We start from the raw sequence: 23,124 nt of genomic DNA, 5'->3' as shown, positions 1-23,124 counted from the left end.
CCTCATATTATCCTTGTTTTATCTTATATCTGCGCTAAAATATTTGTACAAAATTGAATAAATACATGCACATTTAAAGATGTTTAAGAAATAAATATACTATTATTTATACTGTATATCTTGTGATTTTAACTTGGGATTTTTATAACTCAAAACATAACTTCGTGTGTCAAAAAGACGAAATATATGAAATAGTAATAATAATAAAAATACGCGGTTAATATTTGTTAATTATTCACAGACAATTGGTAATACATTTAAAGATACACTGATAAAGTGTTATAACTGATACATTATCTATCTAATAAAACAATAAAGTGTTGAGTGTTATATTTATTGAATAGGCATGATTTGCTATTTGTGCAAAGCGATCGTATCTAGATACCTTGGATCCTAGGGGTTAACACTTATTGAAATTGTAAATCCTCTAGTATTTATGATATTTAAAATTTGATGGGAATCTTTTCCTAAATGTGTGTAGAAATTGATTGTGTTTGACTCGGATTTGTTAGGTAAACCATGGAGATGTAGGTGCGATGGACAAAGGAGGTAAGATAATTTGAATCATTTTTAAAAATAAAGTTATTTTTTAAGCTTATTTGAGTATTTTGTTGTAAAGTTTTAGCATTTTCTTCTGATTATTGTGCTATTTCTATTAAAATTTATAAAATGGTACATACTTCTATTTGTTACTTTATAATTTATAACATTGTGCGACGGAAATTGAGTTGAAATTAATTTCAAATGTACATTAATTGCAGATATGTTTTACATATTTTTCTATGTTTAAATTTGTATAACGTGTACCAAATACATAATTTCAAGACATTGAATAGTAATGTTTTAAAGCAGCACGCCTCCAGATTCATGCTAATTTTCATGACAATTTTGAAAATGTATTGAAAAGTAAATTATGGCGAAGTAAACAAAGTAAATAATTTTCAAATTTCAAACGGCATTAACAGACCATAAGAATTACCAAAAAGAGGACAAAAATTTGCGCAGTACTTAGACAGATGGTGAAAAATACTGCAAAGTTTGTCATAAATGACACATAACATGAAAATTATTACATTATCTGAACTCGTTTAACTGCTATTTCTAACAATCTCACGTTGAGCTTTTGTAAAGATGATTTTCCTTGATTAAATATTCAGACCTCATCTGGAGGCATGCCAAGCTTTAAGTAACATGGGGAAATACAACGCACACTTCCAAAGGTATACAAAGAATCGAAAGGAATAACGTTTAAAACCCAAGCGTAATAACACACTATATATTAAAATGAATCTGATATCATATATTAAGTTTTCGTAATATTTTCTATTAGTTAAAATTGCTAGCTGAAAAGAAGAAGTAATTTAAATTAGAATTCAAGGTCAAAAACGAGCCCAACAAAATTTGAAAAAGCGATATTTAACTTTTCAACTACAAAACTGTTACCTTTCTTTATTTAGTCTAATGGAAAACCTCATATCTGAAAAATAGGCAGCTTTACATTCAGAATGATTAAAAGCATTTCAGATTTTCTCAACGAGAATTTAAAATACCTCGTTAACATTTTTTGTATCAATCTATTTCAAAATGTTGACAGGGCTATGCAAAGTGGAATTAACTTCTGTCAGTGCAAATGCTTGCATTTTTAATAAATGTATGTATTGTTTGGAGATCTTTTTTCAACAAACATTTAGTTTTAATCTATAAAGTTTATCAAGATAGCCTGTTATTTTATTCAAACTATTTAGAAATTATCAATAATAATCATATTAATTTATTGCTTATAAAATCACAATTTAACGTATAAAATACTTGTTTCAGGTTAAAAAGGTTTGAATACAATAAAAGACTATGTTACCGTCCAGCTACACTCGAAGACTACGAACGCGGGACTTGATCCAGAGAAACTTTCCTGACATAAACAGGACTACTAGTAAGTCCAGCTCTAAAACCTTCACACGGTTAGGATTAAAGGACGCAAGATCTACACATTTATACCTTCCGACTTTATTGAGAGAGAATACTAAGATTAATCATATTTCGAGAGTGTCTGGACAGATAAATCTGGTTTTGGAGCGACTTTCTCACATAGACAAGAAACAAGAGGAGGAAGAGGCTGTATATAAAAGGAAAGCAAATGCTATTTTCCTCAAAGAGAAAAGAGATACGCCTATTCCACCACAGAAATTAGATAAGCAACATAGTAGGATGAGTCTTTCTAAAAATGTTGGGAAACTCAAACCTATCAAAGAGAAAAAAGAAAAGAAGGAAAAGAAGGAAAAGAAGGAGAAACAGCCTGTACCAATTATCAAAGACACACCTGAAAATCTCACTCGTGAAAGAATGGTAGTTCTCGCAAGGACTATAATGAAGGATAAAAGAATGTCAACATGCTACAAACGCAATCCGAATAGAATAGAAATCATGCAGCCTATTGTTTGTGAAGGTACCCCTGCATGGACTCACGAGGTTAAGTCAGAGGTAATCATCATTGTGCCAATCAAGTCACTGAGATATACAAAATGGAAATATTCATCACCCGAAATAGGTTACATTGAAATTAATCTTCCGAATAAAAATCCTAGGTCTAAAATAGACACGTATTCTCCGTTACGAGCAGACGACGAGATACATTTATCATCATCAAAACTTAATAAAGCCTTGGTAGAGGTGTTTATGGAAGGACTTAGGGTTACTAAATTTGGAGATTACAGTCTTTTGCCCGAGTTAAATTTCGACTATCTTAATGATACCCTTGAACTAGTTTTCACAAAGCATTTGAAAATACCATTGGTACCTGCCATATTCTTGTCTGCTGATGAGCCACTGTACGTAATAAAACCCAACTTACCGGACTTAGATCCAACTTCCGATACCTTATTCCGAGCATGCTTTTTAGTGCAAGAAGAAAACATACTAAGAAAAATCTCAACCACTGATCATGGTCTCCGTATCGATGCATTGAAAGTCATACATACGTTATGCAAGCAAGACTGGAGACTTCAAACGCTCACCGTCTTCCATCTAAAAAACGTATTGATGCATGACATTGACTTTGAAATTGACCATTCGCCTAGGTGGCAGAGACTTACTAGAGATATCTGTGTTCAGTCCATCTTAAAAAGACTACTATACTTTGTCAAAAAGGAAAATTTACCGCATTTCTTTCAGACAAACTTAAATCTTTTCAAAAGAATACCAGTGAAAACGTTAAGGTTTATGCAAACCCCTTTAGAGAGGTTAGTTAGCAATGAGCCTCAGTTAATGAGAGACCTCCAAAGAGCTTCGCGGAACTACGAGGATAGTGATTCTAGTTCCGAAAGTGATGAAGATTGGTGGTAAGGGAAAACAAGAAAGTGTTTCCAAATTGAAATAGTATTCAAATGAGCAGAGAAAACAGGCAAAGATAACGAAAATTATAAATTTTACAAATATTGTTTTCTTAATTTTGACAAGTAAACATTTCAATATATGCAAAGAGGATTACAAATTATAGATGGTTTTGCTGCCGTCTAAAGGATCGTATGTTTTAATTTATAGACACGCACATGAGAGATGAAACAGTAAAATAAAACCATAAAAATCTCTAGTTTTGATAATTGGTGATGTTAATGATACAATTATTGACTTTGCAACCAATTTTTTAAATGTAGTAAAAAAAGAGACAAAGGCCTTTTTCATTTTGCATTTATTTACTCGACAGTCAATAAAACTGTTACTGTTGTTTTTCACTCTAACTCTTCATTTGTGCACAACTTGTTATTCCACAAAAATAGTATCATTGTTTAAAACATCTTATCAATAGTTCGTTTTTGTTTTTGATTCAGGTCAATATATAAGTCCTGGATCATATAAACCCTACGTGCAATTATTGAGATTAAGGATTGGAATATGAAAAATTAACTGTCTAAATTAATTGCCTGGAGTTTTATTCGATATGAGTCAGGTATGGATCTATCAGTTGTTTTCTTATCTCGATGCACGTTTATTTCAGAACCATAATCTGAATGATGTTGTGATATATTGTTTGAATATAGCATTCCTGTGTGATGATTATTATACATAGAGTTTCCTATGCACTTTATTTCCACCATTTCATTTTTCAAATCAAGTGTGCCTTTTCTATATGGTGTGGTATTTGGTATAGCATCAGATCTATTGAAGTAGTGATCATCGGGCATTGAACTATCGGGCAAACTCGTGCCTGAAAAAGATAAACGTGCTTTAAGAGCTTTGGAGCGATAATGTGCGGATTCATCAATACTACCTTATCAATATGGTCGCATAACCTAGCAACATAATATAATTTGTACAAATATTAAAATCCAATATGGAGAGATCACTTGAAAAAATTAAATTTAAATAACTACCAATCATTGTTGAATCAATTTGATTGGGTCAGTTCATGTATCTTTTGTTTCCACAGCTCTAGCTTAAGCAGTTCTATTTTTAAACAAATAAAATCATCAAAACACAACTAGACAAAAACATGGACTTCGGTACGCTCTCGACGCTTATAATGTCTTCAAGGTCGTTATTGTTTAACAGATCTATAACCGATTATTATTATTATTATTTGAAGAGAACCAGGCAGTTAAAATATTTCATACATGTGACTTATCAAATATATATCATAAAACTCTCACTGAAATATGATAAATATCTTTAAATGTTTCGTATCAGTACAGATATTCAATCATGTAATCTTCATCAAATACGTTCGCAATTTCATTACTATTCTAGATATTTTGAAATTTGGAGCCCGGGTTATTGTGATTCAAAGTGGACAATCCGTTTGTACACAGGAATTTGCAAATTTCGCATGAAAGATAACAAGAGAAAATAACTCATAAATATGATGTGGAACTTTGCCATTGTTGTCAACTGCATTACTACTGTTATCTATCATCCAATGACGTTTCAAATAATTTCCTCTAAAACTGGATGAGTTATGGTACGCAGAAAAAAAAAAAAGGACAATAACTTGCAAAAATAAACAATTAGTCCTCAATCTGTAAGAGTAGAATTCATCATTCTTGCATATTTCAACATTCTTTGATAAATATATCTAAATTTCATATTTATATCTAAAATACTTTTTGAGTTAGTACAGTAATTCCCGAACAAAATTTAAAGATGAAATAAATAGAACAATCACTAAAAAAAAACTTTTGTAAGGAAGATATTAATCTTTTTATCTTTTAACCGGTGAAGACTCAAGTTCATATCTCAATACGTTTTGAATGAATGTCCGACCAAATTTAAGTATAGAAATAACTAAGGTCAATAACAATAAAATTATTAATGAAAAAGTTTTGAATTTTTTCCTCTGCAGTCCTTTTAAAACGAGACTGATCAACATGATTATAAAGTTTCCAGTTGATATCTCAAATACTTATATTAAAATAGTTATGCTCCGGACAAAACTCGTGTATGAACAAAAACAACAACAAAGGGAATGACTTAAACATAATGAATACGGAAATATCTTTTCGAAATGCACTTTTTCTTACAATAAGATCTATTGATATACGGAATTTTAAGTTTCAAATGCATCTCCAGTTATAATCCGGACAAAAATAATGCATTTCATATGCACCGCATTCCTCCAGGATGAAATCTATTCACCTATAAGTTCAAAGTTTATAACTAAATTGTTTTTCGATTTATGCTTCGGACAAGTATGTGGGACAGATTAACGGAAACTGTGACCATAACTCACGTCGGATGATATGTTTGTTTATTACAAATTTCACGAACGAGAAAAGCTAAGTCGACAAATTGAAATTCCATTTATCTTGAAATTATTAATACACACTAAGTATTTAACAATAATAAATAGTACTCATTGAAATCAAATAGTTTTTAATACTGAATAAAAGATACTTATTTAAATATAATCTGTTAGAACTATAATAAAATATTTAAAATTACCATCTTTTGTACGTGTGACTGTGTATGTGTGATTTCTGTGCCTATACACAAGGTATATAACAGTTGTCATGGCCCCGAAAGAGAGTCCAACAACAACCAGCGAAATAGCAAGAAGAGTTGAAGTATTATTAGTTTCAACATCATCTCTTGATTGTTTCGCAATAAATGATGTCATTGACTTTAAATCTGTTTGTGTGGTCTTTGTGGATGTTCCTATCGTCGAGAACAAAGAAGAAAAGAAGACGTGCCAAAAATGTTGAATACTCTTAAATATACAGTTTGAGATACAGTGCAGTACATCATTCCAGTGTAAAACTTTCGTTCACGTAATTTAATTGCCACTTTAAAGAATATAATGATGTCACTAAATAATTAAAGGTGGCTTATAATCAGACACATTTATTATATCTCTTTTAAAAACAACTAACGAAAGAAAGGTAATGGATTTGAAGATGACCTTATGGTAAAATTACAATTACAGTTCTGAATGTGAGAACATGACTCTATTGTTACAGCTATATGGGATGATAAACTTCAAAATATGATTTACATCTGTGATTACATAGCAGCTTAATATTGAAATACACTATGTAGGTAAATATACCAAATAATTGATACCTTGTAAAAGAACATATATAGAGGCCTCCTTGTATGACCGTCCTATTGCAGGTGCAGGTAATGATATAATACTTATCCTCACATTTAGGTATTTCTGTATTTTGCAGTTTAGTTGAAACACGGCATCCTGTGGTACTGCTCCCTCATAAGAAGAGAATCCCTAAAATTAATGTGCCAATTTACAATTTAAGACTAATAATTCATATGCTAGAGCTTTATTCACAAACAAATACTTAATAAATGACCGAGTCATATAACAGTTGATATTCCATGTCAACTTGCCCCTCACCGTTGTGTGTTTGAAATTCCACAAGGCACTTTGAATAGTTCTTCCATGTTAAAAGGGTATCCAGCTATCTTACGGAACGTCTATGGCTCCACTTAGGTGCCTGTCTGCTCGTAGCTTTAATAATGCTAGGAGCGGCATCTGTGTCTTCTTTCATCAGTACTGCTGGAAAGTCGCAAGTCCACCTTTAAAGTGTCAACCCAACAAAACAAACAAATAAATATGTTATGTCTATAAGAGGCTAAGAAAATGTCTTGCTATAAAATACATATGTAGCATTGTTGTAAAACAAAGAACTAGTTGCTTGATATTTAAAAACATTTATATTTCATTACAATATTAGATGAATATTTACTTGATATAGCATTATCATGTGTTATTTATGAAGAAACCACTAGGTGATCGAGAATTGTTCAAATGACCTTGGAATGATGAGTAAGCTAAATGCTTTCATACTTTTATATAGTTTTCACTTTTACATAGTTAACATTTCTGTTGGGCATGTTACATCTATTCCAAACTATGTTTTCTTTGTTTAACTATTTATGTTTTTCTCTACGGTATTTCATTTAGTTTGGCAGGTGTTTAAAACATACAACGAAAGCACTTACCAGACTACTTTTAATTAAGTAGCATTTGGATGGATCAGAGTCAAATGTGTTCTCAAAATCTTCAACAAACATCTCTACCAGGAACCCAGTCACATGATCTATGGACGCTGCATGTGAACGTATACGTAATATTATATTATATTATATACTTTGTACATTTTAATAGGTATATATTCAACTTAAATAACAATGCAGGAATGTATACTTATTGACATTTAACTGCAAAGTGTAGTTATTGGTATGTTTTAATTTTATATCTGATTTGTTGCATTTTACGAGAATATGTATATAGTTTTATCATAGCTTACAATCGTCAGGTGGTTTCCAAAGCAAAGAGAAATTTGCACCATCTTGTGATACAATGTACGTCAACTTTTCTGGTGAGCCAGGATATGTTCTGCTATCTTCAGGGCTCAATCCTAAGAAGAAAAAGAAGAAAGCAATTCGTACCCAAGTTTAAAAGCGATTAAACGCTTTTCATTTTTGCACACAAGTTATTTGTTAAAAGTCCCATTTAAAATTGTACACATCTTCAGAAAGATATTTCTAGTCCCATCATGCCAAAAGAACCTGCGTGGAGTCCCTGTTAGAACATGCTACTTTTAAAATAGAGAATCTTTAAGGTGGTTCAACAATTTTAAACATGACACTCAGTTGGCATACTTTGAGTAAGATAACAAATGGCAGATAAAGCGGGTTAACCAATTTGTAATCTTCCATGGCGACTTGTTAATATTCGTGACTAACCTTAAATTCATATTGTCAAATAATCAGCAAAATTCATGTTTGCTCCTGTATAACAAGAATAAATATCGCGAAAATATTGTTTAAGATGAATTCATTGAATCTCTGAAAGAAATTATTTTGGTAAATCATAGTTGAGCATTTTTTTCTACATAGTCAATCTTATTAAATTGTCTGGAAAAAAATCAATTAATCTTATTAAAGTGTAACAACATAATTCTTACCATTCATGCACCCGAACAAACTATCCTGCCCTCTAACCGTAAAATTTATCTTCACCTAAACATAACATATATAAATAATATAATGTATCCAAAATCTAAAAACATGTCGTTTAATAGTAGCATAAAATGTACCTTATCCAATAACATTTAGAACGCAAGCAACACACAGAAAATAAAAACTAGTATTATGGTCAAAGAAAAAACAAATTAGTATTTGGATACAAAATAAATACTAACTACAAACCAATGACAATAATAGAACAAGTTAAAATTAGGATTGGGGCTTACCGTTTTTTTAAAACTTTTTTCAGTAAATTATAACACAGTCTCATCACCAACCTTTTTCTGTATATAATTAACAAACTATTTCTTACCTCTGACGTCACATACTGTCCTGTATCGCAAACGAGTTCATAGTCTGTACTTAATGTTAATTTCAATATAGTATACACATTTATGTAAACAAAAACTTTATTCATAGTATTTTATTCCGTTCATCAAACAAATGTAACAACTTTAATTGCATCAGATCATTTGCTAGTGGAACAACTGCAAAAATAATCCTCTTGAAAATAATACATTTAAGAGCATTCCCGTTGTTAAATTGTGTTAAATTGTTTGAATTGTTTGAACTGAAATATAGGATAGGAGACTTGAGTTAATGCACTTGTGATAAAAATAAAGATATTGTAATCAGTTGAGTTTGTTTTTGATAAAATGGTACAAAATGTATCACCTTGTTTGATTGTGGTATCATTTTGTGATCCGGTATTTTAGATTAATCGTTCACAAGATGATGTTCAATAGTCTTAAGTATATGACTTGAAATTGTATGATGAGTCACATTTGAAAGGGAGAAAAAAACATTTGAAAGAAAAACAAACAAACAAACAAAATATTTCTTGCATTAACCAAGATCAAAAGAAATTGTGCATACCTCATAAAAACGCATACTCGTAATTGATAATAAAACCTTAATGCAAACTTACTACGCAGGCAGCGAAATTGGAAATATTGTGAATGCTTTTGAAATGGGAATTCAAATCAGGTTGAAGGGAGACAATCAAACATAAATGTGTTTATTGCATTAAGAGTTTACTTTTCGAGATTCTCAATACATGAGATATGACAAAATAATTTTGTTGTTCAGTTTATTGAATTTGTGACTCATGTATGGTTTCCATATGCAGTATTAAAGAGGCTCGCAGGATATTCTATATTAATCGAATTTAATTAATCTATTCATCACGAACACGTAAAAATAACAGATTACAGTAGAAGCAAGAGCCATTTCATTTGAACTGTAACATAATTACCGAATCACGTCACGTGTATTCAGAATTTAGTGAACGAGTTGAATAAACTTTTACTATGTGAATCTCTGGCGTTTTCAATACATTTAGTAAAGAAGCTTTTCGATTATAAAATTCTGATATCATATACCACAAAATAACAATTATCAATAAAAAAAAATTTATTGACGTTCTGGAAGTGTAACGTTTAGTGTATATTTACGCTACAGTGTGTATTTGTGCGACCATGACATCCCGATCATTACGAGTGTGAAACATGTATGTAATAAAAGTAGATCTTATTTTGAATGCTGCATTTGTCTCAAAATATGGAAAACGCCAAATATTTTAAAAGTAAAAAACGGATAGGAACCATTAAAATGTAAATATAAATGAACATGTTTATACATATCGGTATATTGTATGTGTCATTTGTACGTATGAACAGCGAGTGTTCAAAACACGTTACATGTATAACAAGTAAAATGGTTTACTGCGGGGAACATTTTTAATGATATAAAGATATTTCATTTAACTATTTTCAACATTGTTTTGGGAGAGGGGAAAAGATAAACGTTTATATCAGGAATATAGTTGACAATAATCGATCAATATAGAAGAAGGTCTTTCGAAACTGGTGACCGTTGATGACCGGAGAAGGTCGAACATAAAACAATTATTTCTTTTTAAGAAAATGATTAAATAGGCCTACCATTTTATGAATAATTCCAAGCAAAAAAAATAATAAAGTAAACACACAAGTTTACGCAGAAAATATCTCTATTTATTATGGCAGATGCCACTACGAATATTTTAATTTTGTAGATTTTCAGTATAAACAATTTATTGTTTGTAAAATTTGAGATACATGTATTAAAGAAACAATGATAATTTTCAAATAAATCATTCAAGATTTTTTTCACCTTAAACGGTAAAATAATTATAGAAAATTAGAAATATCACGTAGTAGGCTTTTGTTCTGAATTAGGTTTAATTCTGACTAATTCCCTAGAGGTAATTCCGTAACGTACCGACAAACGGTATTTAGCCAGATTTTCGAAAAGGTCAATTAACCAATCGTGTACGGTTTACAGATCACATGCTCCTCCATGTACCGAAAACTGGTCACGTGCTCCTCCATGCCTCAAAAGTTAAACGCGTACCAATACCCTGCGGTCTCCAGACCGCAGGGAATAATCGATGATGATAATGATGCTGTTCTTTTTGTAGTTGCCGTCTCGCCCCTTTTATCTTTATGTGTTTCTTCCTGAACAATGAGATATTTTGGCTGAAAAATAAAACGTATAGATACTCCATGCCAACTCGGAGGTGAACTGACCATGTATTCAAGTTTTTAATAAGTCGTTTTCAAAAGGTGAACATTAGATATACAGTAAAGTAGTACGTTAAGGGGTTGAATTGAATTCAAACATATTTTTTTAGAAATTACATATTAAGACATTGTTCTGTACATTACATAAATACAAATGATTGTTTAATGGTATTGGTACAATGGTTAAACAATTTAAGACAAATGATATCTAAAGCTAATGTGCCTCCCAGATGTTACTATAAATACCTCGAGACAAATGATGACATGACATACAACAAAGCAATATAGTAGAGGAGAAAATGAGTACATTATTTGCAATTACCAAGGTAAGCTGACCGGTGCTAATGCAGCTAATGCACGTGGTCAGATGAGAGGGTAGAAATCAATATACCAAGTACAAATGTATACATGTTCAATATTAGATGGAACTGACGCACGCAATCTTGATAAGGGTGCAGAATTAGTGTCAGTAAAAGTTGATTTTATTGAAATAGATCTGCCACTGACATGTAACCGTTTAAATGTTAAAAGCAATACATTGGAAACCTTTCTAATTTGTAGCTCGTGGTTTTGTTGCTCTGCTTATTAAAGAATTTTTTATATGCTCCAAGATTACAACTGATGAAGTGTATGTTCTATGTTTCACCACAGAATCAGTAACATTGTTTTTGATAAAGTACACGCAACACTGAACCATATTACTAATTCGACATGACTTTAACAACTTAAATGAAATATTTTTCGAAGGTGATTATGGAGAGATAATTGATCGATGCCGTTGTGTTTTTTTTTATTTGGATATCAAATGATAGCTTATCTTCGGTTACAATATCACAATGACTATTTGACAAAACGGGCGTTAGTAATTTGGCTTGTTTAATATCCGCTTGCATCTGAACCATTTCGAGCTGTAAACTACTGGCATTACTAATATCATCCAATTAGCAAATTTACAATTTGTACTGTTTTTCATTTCCGTTAAGTAATTACCAGCAAATGTTCTCTAATAGAAAGATTAGAAATAATCAATATAGATCTTTATATCCTCTAACCAATATATACACGGATTGATAAGAACGCAGAGATAATTAACCCGCTTTAGAGTGCTAAAAGTAATATGAACTCATTAAGTAATGGCTTGCAAGCAATGTTTCTACTCCTTTCATCCTTTTTGCTAAAGAATATTAATTTTCTATTCATTTTGTTCTATTTGATACATTTCTTTTCAATTAAGTCTAATTATATATTCTAGAATACATATGTGTTCGTATCAAATTTGGAACTAATTATTTATACATGTACTAATTTTCAATTTTATGTACAGTATTATGTTTTATGATCACACTATGCATTTCCTGTCTGTAAAGTCATTAAAAAAGAAAGAAATATAATGAATAATCAATTGTTTCATTTTTATAACAATCGCAGAATTTGTATTTCTAATTCTTGTATAAGCAATGGCGTCTAGTTTCTGTTTAAATCTAATGAGCATGAAATCCCTGAGCGAGCAGTCAGACGAAGATCAATCATCCTAGAGGTAAATTCATTTTTACAAAATAAAAAGCAGATCAACAATCAACGTGTATAGAAACGAATATTGATTTTAAATCCAGTGAAAATTCAAATTACAGTATCAAATGAAATGCATAGCTCGAAAAGAAGTAAGTTTCCTGAAACATAACATATTTTAATTTCAATAAATGTTCCTAGCAGACTATCACTATATTATTTGTTTGTTACTTGTGTCATTGTAACTCTACCAGAATCCACTTTAAAAGAAACAAGGACAAATAGTTACATAGTATGACATAAACAGCTTTAGTTGATGCTTAACTGATATCACTATTTTCAAAAATCAAAGAAGTTCCCATCTAAAATTTCATTGTTATTTACAATTGCATTTTAAAAGAAATAGGTCAAGAAAAAACAAATGGACAGGAAAAAACATTAAGAAAAAACATTAACATACACATGTATCTTTATGTTTCAAGAAATATCATTTACAGTATTAAAAGAAAAATATTCTTACTAGATTTCCATTATTTACTGAAACGATTGTAAATGAAATACATCTGTATTGCAAAACCCGGAGGAATAGAGTCTGAACTAAAAAACTAAAAAGCTTTGAGAACAGCTGAAATATGCTTTTACAAGTATTCATAAGTTATAACGCTAGAACGACGTAAAATATCAGATGATAAAAAAAGGTTTCTTGCTATGCTTCTGTTAAAATCCACAGCAAAAAATAGCATCAGAACAAATTGAGACTCGTTCGGAAACTGACAAATTAAGCTACAACTGGTAAAGAACATTAAGTCTATCTAAAAAAAATATAATAGAAAAGAAATGTGCATATGTAAATGTATACATTAAATACAAATATACTCCGAGAAAACTAAAGTTTCTAAAGCAAGACAAGACAAATGCGCGAGAACACAGGGATTATAGAGATGGTGATATTTAATAGAATTATAGAGATGGTGATATTGAATAGAATATAACGAATGAAAATAAACCTTAAGAGATTTCATGCGGTAATGTACGTGATATAACTCATACCCAAATGTGATTCAACATTTACCCAGTCGGACAAAGTTAATAAAAATCGCAATAACAAAAGATTGTGACATTATTATCTCAAATATATAATCAATCAAACAAATGCTGCTATGATAAAATGTTATTGAAATATGAATATTTGTCAATAAGTTTCCACCGTTCCGTCATCATCACTGTCTTCAGTTAGAAAACTACATTCTGCAATGGCGAAGTACAGATTGCATATTTCGTCTGAACGAGTAAAGTAAAATTACATAATATATATTATAACATTTTTTAAATTTTCGGTTATCAACACGCATTGGACATTGTAAAGTTTCACTTGCAGTCGACACAGTGTTTGGTCGTCGTCGTTTAGCAGTTTCCTCCTTCAAAGCTATATTGTATGGACATTCAGACAGATCTTTTAGTTACATGTTTGTATTCATTGTATTCATTCTGTCTATATGTCTGTATGAAATGGTTGCTCTATATTTGTTCTGTTGAGCTTTAATTATAATTAGGCATAGGAAATTGTTTCTATTACGTATCATATTATATTTTGTATATCTGTTACATAACACTTTTACTTTTGTACCATAATGGGGTGAAGATTAAAAGTATCTTTTGCAAAGGAAAATCCATTAAAACTCAGGGCTTTTATTTCTCTGTAGCCACAAGAAATATCCTTGAAATACGTTTCGTGATATGTCAAGTTTGTACAAGTATAATTTTGAGAGAAAAAAATCAAACCATATAAAGGTATTGCTGATCAATAGAGGATTTTATCAGAGTACGGAATACGTGAATACTGTTTTAATTGAATATCTGTTGATCTGTGTTCTTGTAATTCAAAGGCAAAGTCAGAACACGTGGTTCATTATCAGATGTTAATTAGCGTCGTTTTAGAAACAGAAGATAATTGCCTTGTCGCACAGGAAACTGAATGTAAAAATATCTCGAAAAAAGTGATCCCTCGGTAGTATTATAATCAGCATAATTACATGAAAATTGCTATATAAAATACCTATATCATATAATATGTTTCCTAAATCTGGCTCACTCATCACTGTCATCTAATATATATTATAGGACATTATATATCTAGTACATTGTAAGTAATATTAGCCATAAAGTCATTTTATTTATTTATTATATTTCTCTACTGAGATATCGTCTTTGAAATTCTGGAAGCAGTTCGAAGGTCAAGCCACAACTATCTTCATTATACTTGTTTCCTAAATCTGGCTCATTCATCACTGTCATCTAATATATGTTATAGGACATTATATATCTAGTACATTGTAAGTAGAATTAGCCATAAAATCATTTTATTTATTTATTACATTTCTCTACTGAGATATCGTCTTTGAAATTCTATATAGAAGCTGTTGGAAGGTCAAGTCACAACTGTATCATTTAATTAACATGTTTCCTAAATCTGGCGTCCTTTATGTCATTCATCAGTATCGGATATAATTATGATATTATATATCGCCTGCACATTAGACCTTCATTTTTGTAATGGTAATGGTAAACACTATTAGATTATTTGATACTTACGAATCACAATCATATGAGCAACATCACTATAATAGTCTTAGTGGATCAAATTTGAATCTAGCAGAGTACGTTCGACGAATTTTTTATGGCACTGTTGTAAGACAGGAGTATTCTGAACATACTAGAAGAATTAGTATGGGAATATTCTATTTTTTCTTCACCATTTAATTTCCTATCTACTGATGTTTCCCTGTGATAAAAAGTCATTCTTACATCATGTGAATGCACGAATTCATTATTAAATTAGGTGACGTAAATGATTATGAAATATATATAACATATTATCATTGACAAATTAGTACCTATAAATCTAAATTTTGTTTGGAAATATCGAATTCATGAAAATATCTTTTACATAAAAATTCAATTCCTAGAGCTTCTGTAGGCTTCCGCTCGTCGCGATTAGCACAAGGCAGGCTATTGCTATTTCATCAAAAGTGAGTAAGAACCATGCATGAATGGGTGACCTGTTGTGACTAGCCCGGTAGAGAAGGATGGCCCTGCAAAGAGACTTTTTGGGATTAAACAATGCCTTGGATGTAATAATTGTGATTGTCGACACAATACAACCACTGATCGCCGAAATCTAGTCGAATGACAGCATGAGAAGACGCCGACTATATACCATAGGCACTTGGTTTCGGGATAAAATAACTCTTTAAGAGGTTTGTAGAACTCAAATATAATTGACTGTTACAATTTTTTTAACGTAGATGTCTCTTTTCTAAAACCGTCCTTTTTCCGACATTAAAGTGTTTTTAGTGAACTTGTACCTACCTACCTGTATATTATATGTGTCATTTGTACAAAAAGTGCTCACAACAACTGATATAAAACGATGACGATAACGATGATGATGGTGGCGGTGGTTGTGTTAATGTCCTTGTTGTTCTTCTTGTTGTTGCTGCTGTTTTGGTCTTGTGCTTTTTTATCTTTCTATGTGTTTTTTCCTGAACAATAAGATAATATTGGCTGAAAAATAAAACGTATAGAGATACATGTACTCAATGCCAACTCGGAGATGTATACTGACCATGTATTCAAGTTTTATAATTTATCGTTTTCAAAAGGTGAGCACTATATGCACAGTAAGGTGCGTAATACGTTTAGGGGATGAATTTAATACAAACTGATGTTGTAATGACATATCAAGGCATTGTTGTGCACATTGAATATATGCAAATGATTTTTAATGGTCTTGGTGCAATGGTTAAACAATTTAAGACAAATGATCTAACGTTATTATGTCTAGAAAAATCAATCACAAACGTTACTATTAATATTTCGAGACAAATGACATGCAAACAACCAAGCAATATAATAAATAGGATAATGAGTACATTATTTGCAATTACCAAGGTAAACTGACCAGTGCTAATGCAGCTAATGCACCTGGTCAGATGAGAAGATACAAATCAATAAACTAAGCATACATGTTCGATATTAGATAGATCTAACGCACGCAATCTTAATAAGGGTACAGAATTAAAGTGTCAGTGAAATTTAATTTTATTGAAACGTGTGATGTTAGAAACTCGTGATATGATCTGCCACTGACAAATAACCGTTTTAATGTTTAAAGCAATAAATTGGAAACCGTTCTAATTTGTAGCTCATGGTTTTGTTGTTAATTATAAAGCTCTGCTTATTAAAGAGTTATTTTTATATGCTCCGAGATTACAACTGATGAATTAAGTGTATGCGTTCTATGTTTCACTACAGAATCAGTAACATTGTATTTGATAAAGTACACATAACACAAAATCATATTACTAATATTACAATATTTGACATGGCTTCTACAACTTAAATGAAATACTTGTCGAAGCTTATAATGGAGAGATAATTGATTCCCTTGTTTTATATTTGACTTTTAAATTATAGCTTTTCTTCGGTTACAATGTCACAATGACTATTTGACAAAACTGGCGTTAGTATATTGGCTTGTTTAATATCCGGATTCATCTGAACAATTCCGAGCTGTTTACCACTATCATTACTAATATCATTCAATTAGCAAATTTACAATTTGTAATGTTTTTTTTTCCTTTTTCTTTTCATTTCCGGTAAGTAATTACCAGCAAATCTGCTCTAATAGAAAGATTAGAAATCATCAATATAGATCTTTATATCCTCTAACCAATATATACACGGATTGATAATTACCTCGCTTTAGAGTGCTAGAAGTAATATGAACTCATTAAAGGTCCTGTAACACATTTTTTTCATGGTTTTATTTCATAAATATGACGCTCAAATTAAGATTTGTCAATCTTGTAAGTACAAATAAGCATTATCTATAAAGATATTACCCAATTTAACATTTTGCGTAAATAAAGGGAGGTAATTAGAAATTTATTTTCTATAAATTCCAAGTCAAATTTTCCAATAAAAAATGAATGCATGTAACTTATTGATTAAATATAATGTGCACAAATATTTGCAGTACACATTTTACATATTCTTGGATGTTTGAAAATTGTTTTATTTGCATAATTATATACATATATAATATTTTGCACACAGTAACAATATCAAAGCCAGCCCGCATAGCTCAATCGGTTAGAGCGCGAGACTTGTAATCTCGACATTGTGGGTTCGATTCCCGGGCTGGCCAACTAAAATTACTAATCAGTCTTTCGGATGAGACTTTAAATCGAGGTCCCGTGTATGGGTGCTTAAACACTTGGCACGCTAAAGAACCAGGAGAAGCTTCTGGAATTGGGGCATCTTTCTGTATCTGTAATTGCACTATCCTCCAAAAATCTAAAATGACTAATACTCTTCTGGAGGACTCGCCCATATGGGCAACCGGTGGCGAGTATAAATAAACGCAAATACACACACACAACAATATCAATCACAAAACATACAGGATCTTTAAGTAATGGCTTGCAAGCAATGTTTCTATCCCTTTCATCCTTTTTGTCGTGTTTCCCGATTAAAGAATATTAGTTTTCTATTCATTTTGTTCTATTTGATACATTTTTCTTTTCAATTAGGCCTGATTATATATTCTAGAATACATATGTGTTCGTATCAAAGATAATTTAGAGAGTATTATATTCTATACATGAACTAGTTTTCGTTTTTATATACAGTATGTTTTTGTTCACACTATGCATTTCCAGTCATTACAAAAGAAGGAAATATAATGAATAATCCTTTGTTTCCTTTTTATAACAGTCGCAGAATTAATATTTCTAATTCTTTTATGATCAATGGCATCTAGTTTCTGTTTAAATCGAATGAACATGAAATCCCTGAGCGAGCCATCATGCAATGGTCAAACATTCACCCTTGAGGTTCATTCACATTTACAAAATGACAATGACAATGACATTGTCATTGTCATTTACAAAATAAATAACAGCTCAACAGACATCGTACTATTGAAACGATTATTGATTTTTAAATCTGTGAAAATTCAAATGCCAGCATGAAATGCATAGCTCGAAAAGAATTAAGTTTCGTGAAACAGAACATAATTTATTTCAGTAAATGTTCCTAGCAGAATAGCAAAGAAAATTCAAGTACATCTTAAAATTACGGGAAAGATACATAAATGTATGCTAATTGTAGCTTAGTTTGTTAACAAATAGTAAAATATGCATAGAGTAAGGTTTTAAAAGCAAGACTACACAAGACAGTTTTTAAAGGCAGACACGATAATTGCGTGAGTAGATAAGGATTATAGTGATGATGATATTAAAAAGAACATAAACCGTAAGAGATTTCATGCGGTTACTCAATGCAAATACACTTAAATACCGTATAAGAGTAGAACTGTTGATATGACAAGTGTCTTGCCATATGGCACGATAATGTATGTGATATAACCGATACCCAAATGTGATTCAACGATACATTTATCCAGCTATATAAACTTAATAATAATCGTAATATAGCAATAACAAAAGATTGTGACATTATTATCTCAAAAATATAATCAATCAAACAAATGATGCTTTGATACAATGTTATTGAAATATGAATATTTGCCAATACGTTTCCCGTAAACATATAATACCGTTCCGTCATTTATAGATTATACATGTATAACATCACTGTCTTCAGTTAGAAAGCTACTTTCCACATCGGTGAAGTACACATTGCATATTTCATCTAAAAGAGGGAAATAAAATATATAACATATCAGTACATAGAAATGGTGATTGACATGCATATGTCTCTTGGACCTTCTTGTCGATACAGTTTGATCGCGTTTGATTGTGTATTTCTTCTACTGAGATTTTATCTTTGAAATTCTAGAAGCTGTTTGAAGGTCAAACACACAACTATATCATTTAACATGTTTCCTTTATGTCATTTATCAGTGTCATCATATATATGATATATGCTATTATATATCTAAGTATATTGAATCAGAAATAATGTCAGGAGATTCATTTTTAAAAATGATGGAATTACCTGTAATTCGTCTGCATATTCAACCTTCATTGTGGCAACGGTAGACTTGATCATAGAAGCAACAAGGGGGCGATGTTGGATGTGCTTACATCATGGAAAGCACGAATTCATTATTAAATAAGGTGACGTAAGTGATTAAGAAATATATATTCCATATCAACATTGACATATTAATATCTGTTCATCTAAATTTTGTTTGGAAATATCGAATTCGTGAAAATACATTGTATCTTTTAGACTTTTACATAAAGAATCAACCCCTACAGCTTCTGGAGGCTTGCGCTCGTCGCGGTAAGCACATGGCAGGTTATTGTCATTTCAACATAAGTGAGTAAGAACCGTGCATGAATGGGTGACTTGTTTTGAATAGCCCGGTAGGAAAGAATAGCCCTGCAAGAAACCTTTTGGAATTTAACAATGCCTTGGGTGTGAAGGTCGGCACCATACCACTATTGTATGATTGAAAGAAGGGCCGAAACCCGGCCGAATGACAGCACGAGAAAATGCCGACAATATACTTCAGCGGGTTTGGCAAAGCGCAGATATCCTTGCCAATTTAGGTTCGATCCGGCGGTTGCTATGCATAAACTTGACGGGAATAAAAACGGTGACTGCCACTTTAAAATAGTGGTATATTGGCCTATGCCGTTAACTTAACAGTAGGGTAATTTACATAACCACAATGAGTCTGTATAGTTTGTATATACTAGAGTGCTTTTTTCATTATCCTTTGATTTTGTCGTAATGACCAGACATATTTATCGATTATGTATGGTCGTATATTGCGTAAATTGCAATCATATTCTAAGAATAATGATCAAACGGGTTTCCCTTTGTGACTGTGATTTCATATAGATAATTTGTGATGAAATTATTCAGATTAAAATGATGTAACGATGGCTGATATTGAATAAATATACTCCATGGTTAAATCTTTAGAATCAATCAATACAAATATACTAACTACTATATGTGAAGGCACTTCTTGTAACGTCAAAGAAATTTTGGCTGGAACAAGCACCATTTAATCAAATAAAATACATACAAGTTGTCAGACATGTTATCAGAAATGTAACAGAAAAATAAACAACATTTTTTTTCTCAAATATATAGCCTCCAGTGATGCATATTCAGGATTTAGTTCTACTAGTTCAAAATTAAAATAGTCATTAGTTCTTATAAAAGGGTCCCTTGTTATTTCACGGCGTCTCAACGCCGTGATATTGTGATGGGTAGTTTTCGGTAGCATGGGCAAAAGTCACGTGACAAAATTCTTTTCGATTTCTGCAGCCGACATTAAATTTTATTGGCTTTTTACGCAATCATTGTACAGCCCATTTCCGTGAAAAGTTACATAGAAACATTTTCCTTTCAAATCATATATATTACAGTATTTTTATCAACACGCGAAATATCAGCGTGATATATTTACACAATTTCGCAAATCCTTTCGACACACTTGAGAAGTTTGAATACTAAAACCCGGATTTCGAATATCGTTGTGGTCTATAATGATGCCGTATTTATTCGTTCATTCATTTATATATTTTCAAAATTTTCCTACAAGAAGAAAGTTCACCTGCCATTTAGTATAAGGATAGGTAATGGACTGTTATAAACGATTATCCTATTAATATTTTATATATTACGTTTATCTGTTGCACAGAATGGTTGTTTTTACAAGGTGTACCAGTATCCGGATGTTGAAAGCTATCCGATTTTCTGCAAAAACTGCTGTAACATGGCCATCTATTTTTTTATGAATACTTTACCATGAATTTGCATGGCTTAATAAAACTGAGCCTGCAACATTTCTTAATTTTGATGTTTGGGGTGTTCTTTTGGGTTTCAGGTTTTTTCTATTTTAAGGGGAAGTAACTCATGTTTACTAAATTATCTGTTCTTTTCTGTCTATCTTACGTTGAAGTTAGGTATTACTTACTATTTTTGTTTAATAAAATTTACCAGTTGTAAGGTATTAATCAAAAGCATAGAGGCCATGATGAGTGAATATTGATATATATTTTTTTACTGGCTTTATATACCTTAGACCAGATTTTTTTAGTTTGTTCAGTTAGCACATATACTATAGGTATTCTGCTAGAGGAATATTCTAATCAATATGTGAAATTATTATTTTCTATGTGTTTGTATGTAAATTGCTCATAAAATAACCTTTGGTAAAAATGAAAAGGTAGAATATTTAAGCTATACATATGGGTGCTCATTTTAAACACTTGATATATATACAGTTAGTTTTATAGTAAAGTCTAATGAGGGACAGTATTTGTTACTGTAAGAGATATGCATTTTATGGTTAGAAACTCACACAATTTAATCTTTATTATATACTTTTTATTGAGATTTTTTTTTACTTTTATACTATACAATATCATGTACATTATAGTTTTCTTTCTACAAGATTATGAATTCCACCCAAACACCTGCAATGTTAATAGGATGTTATATTTATTTTTAATGGAACCTGAGAATTATTTATGTAATGTTCATACAAGTGTATCATAGTATATGGATATAATGTGTATTTCTGTATTTAAAGACTTACAGTTATGATGGATGAGACTTGCATTTAAATTTATAAATGATAATACATGATCAGTCTACAGGTTAAAGATGTTTATACCCAGTGTTAGCTGGCTAATAATAGTATCTATAACAGAGTTTATATATATTATAGTTTTCTTTCTACTAGATTTTGAATTCCATCCATTAGTACCAATGTTAATGTTAGGATTTCAATTTATTTATTTAATAGAAACTGGGAATTATTAATGTTTGATGTGCATACATGTATATCTTAGTATATTGATATGATGAGATTTATAATATTTCTGAATTTAAAGAGTTACAGTTATGTCATTATTATTAAAGGGATGAGACTTTCATTTAAAGTTATAAATGATAATAGTCATGCATTGATTGAAAATGTCCTGAATCTTGGATCCAGCAATATAATTGATAAAGTCTCAAAACAAATCATATTCTGAATAGTTACATTCTATTTTTTTCTAACATGTGCATAGTTTGAAATGGACAGCTTCTGCCTTATCTATTTGTAATGGAGGGACACCGGTCTCAATCTCCAGGTCTCCTGAGTCAACCCGACAACATACTTTTCATAGAGTAATTTGTTACTTGCCCTTGAATAAATTTGTACACTAAATTTATAGTGGGTGATTTAATGTGCCACATGAAAACCAACAAAGTACAAAAAGTAACCGGGTGCCAGATGAAAACATGAAAATACAATTTACCACGAAGTGGTTCGTTGGTTGCATAATTTTCATGTTTTCGCCCGGTGCCCTTGATGCAAAATACAAATCAGTCTTCATAAAATTTCTTATCATAGAAAAAAGGTTTTTTTTTATCTGTACAAAAAATAGATATTGTACATGAATTAGCACAGTTATGTTCACTTTCAAATTGACCTGTTATAAATAATGGCACAACCAATAACTGTCTAAGCCCTTTTTAGTAAAAATAATTATACAATGGTATATAAATTGTTATCTTAATTAAGACTATATGAGTA

General features: G+C 31.0%; 2 protein-coding genes across 2 annotated transcripts; one reads left to right on the top strand and one right to left on the bottom strand.

The window, feature by feature from the left end:
• Positions 1-263: 263 nt before the first annotated feature.
• LOC132737215 (uncharacterized) lies at positions 264-3,801 on the top strand. Its single transcript, XM_060724478.1, has 2 exons — positions 264-549; positions 1,819-3,801. Exon 2 carries the CDS (start codon positions 1,849-1,851, stop codon positions 3,337-3,339), a length of 1,491 nt encoding a protein of 496 aa, XP_060580461.1. The 5' UTR covers positions 264-549; positions 1,819-1,848; the 3' UTR covers positions 3,340-3,801.
• On the bottom strand, positions 3,390-9,056 carry LOC132737216 (uncharacterized). Its single transcript, XM_060724479.1, has 7 exons — positions 8,789-9,056; positions 8,415-8,469; positions 7,755-7,865; positions 7,447-7,553; positions 6,550-6,709; positions 5,932-6,144; positions 3,390-4,201 (listed from the first exon to the last, which is right to left on the bottom strand). Exons 1-7 carry the CDS (start codon positions 8,891-8,893, stop codon positions 3,897-3,899), a joined length of 1,056 nt encoding a protein of 351 aa, XP_060580462.1. The 5' UTR covers positions 8,894-9,056; the 3' UTR covers positions 3,390-3,896.
• Positions 9,057-23,124: the final 14,068 nt, after the last annotated feature.

Source organism: Ruditapes philippinarum, unplaced genomic scaffold, assembly GCF_026571515.1.
Source record: "Ruditapes philippinarum isolate M1 unplaced genomic scaffold, ASM2657151v2 ctg3297_1_1_1_1, whole genome shotgun sequence".
Lineage (NCBI taxonomy): Eukaryota > Metazoa > Mollusca > Bivalvia > Venerida > Veneridae > Ruditapes > Ruditapes philippinarum.
This window is presented reverse-complemented; position numbering and strand designations above follow the sequence as displayed.